General features: G+C 38.4%; 1 protein-coding gene across 1 annotated transcript; it reads right to left on the bottom strand.

Moving 5' to 3' along the window:
- Nucleotides 1–225: 225 nt before the first annotated feature.
- On the bottom strand, nt 226–4,731 carry LOC136062266 (oligopeptide transporter 7-like). The gene is given in 7 exon segments (XM_065761116.1): nt 226–990; nt 1,127–1,309; nt 1,613–1,868; nt 2,420–2,810; nt 2,813–2,988; nt 3,914–4,484; nt 4,608–4,731. Coding segments are annotated over 7 exon segments (2,226 nt in total). The 5' UTR covers nt 4,642–4,731; the 3' UTR covers nt 226–375.
- Nucleotides 4,732–5,012: the final 281 nt, after the last annotated feature.

Below are 5,012 nucleotides of genomic sequence, written 5' to 3' on the forward strand. Positions count from 1 at the left end.
TATAAGAGAGCACCATAATGAAAGAATTTTTGTATTGGTAAACAGTACAATATTTCAAATATTGCTAGAAAAAGTCTACAAAGACAACAAATTTGATAAAAAAAATTGACACTTGATGATGTGGTAGATTGTTAGTAGTAGGTTAAAAAATGATGTTAATGGTAAGCCCAAATGAGAACTAGTAAAAGCTTATTAACTGATATCACTAATATACGTTTTCAAAAAATAAAAAAATAAAAAAAGATATCACTAATATACAGTTTCTTTACATATATATATATATATATATATATATGAAGAATAGTAAAGAGTAAATAAATACAATACTTTTTCTTTTTCCCCCTAATCAACATATAACTAATCCTAATGTTTTGCTTAGAAAACCGGGCAGCCTTCGACTACAACTCCTTGCGCTGTTGGACATGAAGCCAATGGACATCCATCGGAGTCACTACCCCACCAATTGAGGTTAACATGCTCCATCCCCAAACACAAGTACAATAGTACTCCCATGAAGGCTAATCCAGCATCAAGTGCCCCAGAGAGCACATAATTGTGACGACTCCACCAACCACGATAGTACCTGTAAGCAATAAAGCCCGAGGCAAATCCAATAAGAATCCAACTGATGTAGTTGACAGATGTGGCTGGAGGCATGTTCATCATTCCCCCTAACAGCACAGGAAGAGTGATAAGTCTAATCCACTGCCTGTCTGGTAAGGCTTTGTGTGCCAGCCAAACTAGGACAGGAGCTATAGCTCCAGCTAAGAAAAACCAGTTGATGGCAGAGTAGTAGCCAAGATCTCCAAAAATTCTTTTAGGCCCAATCAAACCCCAAATGACAGAAGCATCATAGAATACATGATCACCAGGGCAAGTCCATGGGCTGCCTGTTGGAAGCAATGCTCTGTCACATATGTTTGGAATTGTGTCCATTAGCCACCATGCTGTTCCCAAATGCACAAGTGCTGCTACTATGGTACCGGCCACCTGAAAAGAATCATTGCTATGGAAATCAAGGGACGGTAATAAATTAATATATTATTATCATTTTATTAAAACAGAACTTGAAAAATTCATTTCCATAATATCTTTAGTTGTGAAGAGGAATGCATAAGATACTAACCTGTGCCACGAACATTGCTCTTGGAGGAATCTTCATGTAATGACCAAGCTTGAAGTCTTGCAAAAAGGTGATCCCCTGTTTCATACTTATGTAGCCATAAACTTTGAAGCACATGTTGGCAACAGGATATCCTGGATACAAATACCCAATAATATACTCGGTGATTACATTTAAGGTTGGCATCTGCTCACGAGAGAAAGATTTACTCATGTTAGAAGTAAGAAGACTACTACCTGCATGTAGTAGATGTAGTACTCAATGCACAAGTTGATAAACAATGCTTCGACATATAGGATGAATAAATAGATGCCATTTTAGGTTTTACATGAACTTCAGCTAGAATTGATTATAGTGAGTGCATAGAAAGATAGAAAACTGAAAAAAAAAACCCCAAATTTATAGTCAAATGTGCTTATGGTTGTGGAAGAATTTACTGCACATTGATAATACTTAATGCAAAATTTGTAATATAGTGCAGAGACATACCTGATTTGTTGTGGCAGTGATGACTCCAACAGGAAGAGTGAAAAATAAGGCAAGACTGCATGCTAGCAAGATGCCCCACCATGGTAATTGAAGCTGATCAATGTAGTACTCGCAGGCAAATATGGTTGCCACAATGTTAACCACAAGTAGGCACATAAACCACCATTGAGGAACTTGCTTATATTTTCTCATGAGCTTTGTGTGCACATCCGTCTTCTTCTCTTGGAGGGCAGACTTACTGAGCTGCCATATTTCACTACAACGTTGAAAGTATGAGTGACTTATTGATATAATACAATGTACAAGGCTATAAGCTAGTTCACCCCTGCCTTGTTGCCTTTCTTTGACTGCACAAGCTTGATGTACAAATTTGAGATGTTTGAGTTACTAGCAAAAAACTTCAAATTTACTTTCTGTGAGGACTAGATTTTATAATTAAAGGTGCTTAAAATGACATATGCACTTCTTCTGAAGATAGTTATGTGATACATACATATACATATATATATATATATATATAGGTATTGACTTAATCATTTTCAATTTAAAGAGGGCTACTCCATATCGCACATACATGTACAAACACAGAGAGGCATGTCACATGTGGTCAGACACTCTAGCAAAACAATATCTATTTTATGTTCTTTTGTCCTATATGAAAAATTGCCTATTTAATTCATCCAAATCTCCATTTCCTATAGAATATACAATTACAGGGATATTCTAAGTTACCCACATCTAACAACAATCAGGAAATGATTCATTGCAAATTTCAAACAAACAATTCAAGTAGAGAAGTGTGTTTACCTTCCATGGAAGAGGAGCACATGAACAATAGTGGCAGAAAGGCAGGCAAAATTGAAACCATAAGTTATAGCAAAGAAGGTGCTCATATAGAGAGGGCCTTTACGGTCATATGCCTCATTGTCAAAGCTGAAGTTGGGGTCTATTATAGCTGAAACATTATATTTTTGGCCAGTAGACGTGAATAGCCCATCTGAGAATATAGGAAACGTCTTGGCCTCGTAGATATTGAGCCAATATGATATAGGGGTAAGGACATACATGAAAAGTGCAAAACCAACAGCGACATTGGCTGTAGCAAACCACGGACTGGCCAATGGGCTCCCAAGGTAAGCGGAAACACTAGACCAATCAAACCCCAATGCACCAATTCCAAGACCATGAAGCCCTGAACTAGCTGTTGGGCAAGCACAGAAGTAGGGAATATCCAACAAATCCAGGAAAAGGAAGTCAACATTGGGAATAGGTAACCTGGAAAGACATAGTAACCAAAGCTGCAAACGAAGGCAATGAGGAAAAACTGGTTCCTTGTTAATCCACCCTTGGGCCTCTCCTCCTTCTCGTGTAGTGCCCTGTGAATTCACATAATTTTATTGAAGTTGACAACATCTATGGCTACAAAAACTACAGGGAAATGACAACAACAACAGCAACTGCAATAGTAGTAAGTAGTTGAAATTTGTTGTCTATAACTTGACTGCTTAAAATAGCAATTCATTGCTGCAAAAGGAGATTCCAAAAGTTTGATAATGGATGTTTTTGCAACATTGTAGTCCATGACATGCCAAGTAGATATGCAAGTCTCATTTACAACGCTTATTCTAACCGAGTATTATGTTTTTTTTTTTTTTTTTTTTTTAAAAGAAAAAAACAGTCTCTATCATAGTAAAGTAAGTTCCTAAATTGCAAGTTAGAATTTGTTAGCAATGAAGATACAACAACTGTACAAGTACAAAACCTTTTTAAACCCACCGCCCAAAAAAAAAAAAAAAAAAAAAAAAAGTACAATAGTCTCTTCCCGCTAGAAAAGTACAATACAATTTTCATATTTTAATATCGCTAGCTAGGCCTGGCCCACTAGCTAGGCCTAACGGTCATTTTAAGGTTTACTTAGTAAAATTAAATTTGAGCTAATTTAGCATTTTCTTTATGACCGTTGATTTTATTGGATTTATACAGTATTGAAAAGCAAAAAAAACAAATAACCAAATAATATTTTAACTAATTTAATTGCATTTAAATAATGAAGATCACAGATTCAATAAAAGATTCAACTTTAACCACAAGCATTGGTTAACACGACTCTTTCAGTTTCTTTATACAAAGACAAGTCTCAAGTGGATTTAGAAAAGTAGTAGATTCCAACAGAATCTAATCGAAATCTCTTACACACAAACTCAACATTCAACGCCGAACCGGCCACTTGTTATCAAGACCGTTGAATTAAACTTAAACCATAACGAAACATGATCGAACGATAAGGAGGAGAGTGAGTACCTGAAGAGCGAGACTTGGACGAGATTTTGGGGCCACCACATGGCGGCCGGGTCCACCAAGTACCGCCGGAACAACCCGGCCCACCCGAAACCCATCACCTGCGACGTTATAACGACGACTAACGCCACCACGAACGTCAACTCCTTCTTGTAGAACAGCTTCACGGCGCTAACGACGTGAATCGAGTACACGTTACCCGCACCTGAGTTCGCGAAGATCGTGATCAGCACGTGCTCTTTCACGTTGAACGGACCTGGATTCAGCGTGAACTCGTGCTTTCGTCCTTTGAAGAACGCTCGCTTCGTTATCGTCGAGGCCATGAGATGGCCCAGTGGAACCACCGCAATCTGAGCCGAGATCGACGTTAGCGTGAGAGGCTCCTTGCGGTACCAGAAGAATTGGTTGAGAAAGGAGAGGAGGCCACACGCTAGGGTTCCTAGAATCCATGTTCGGAATGTGAAGCTCGGGAGAGAAGTGTCGTCGGTGATCGGAACCGTCAGAGCTACTTGCTCGATCGGAGAGTTCTCGATGTCAGAGGGAATTTCCGGTGAGCTCGAATCGGAAGCTCGGACTGTGCATTATGAGTGAAAAAAAAGTTTTGATGCTTAGCTTACTGTTTGGAGAAGTGGAAAGTTGAAGAGAAAAACAAAAAAAAAAAGTTAAGGAAAAAGAAAAATGAAAATGAAAATCTTACTGAGTGGAGCTTTGATTTCTTCGTTAATGGTCATCTTCTCTCTCTCCCCTCCTCAAACAGCTATCAAATTTTTAAAACTTGGACCCAAAAAGAATGTAACTTTTTACTTTTGGGCCGTGGGCCCGAATATATGCTACGTGATTCTTGATGCAGTGTTCAATCTTGACCGTTGGATTGAGACATAAGGAGTTAGAGTGTGGGATCCATTCTCTGGTTGATGTCACGGGTGACGCCACTCAGACAGAGGAGCAAAAACTGGCGTGGCACTCTTATAAGGGTCCCATTGATTTTTCCTTGCATTTGTCACGTGAACATTTTGATGTATCTGTATCATATTCGAAGTAGATTCATTTTCTTTCAGGCTTAGGTAGTAGTTATTAAAAATACTGTTCGTAAAAAAATTAT

The sequence above is a fragment of the Quercus suber genome, unplaced genomic scaffold (genome assembly GCF_002906115.3).
Source record: "Quercus suber isolate HL8 unplaced genomic scaffold, Cork oak 2.0 scaffold_396, whole genome shotgun sequence".
In the NCBI taxonomy this organism is placed as follows: Eukaryota; Viridiplantae; Streptophyta; class Magnoliopsida; order Fagales; family Fagaceae; genus Quercus; species Quercus suber.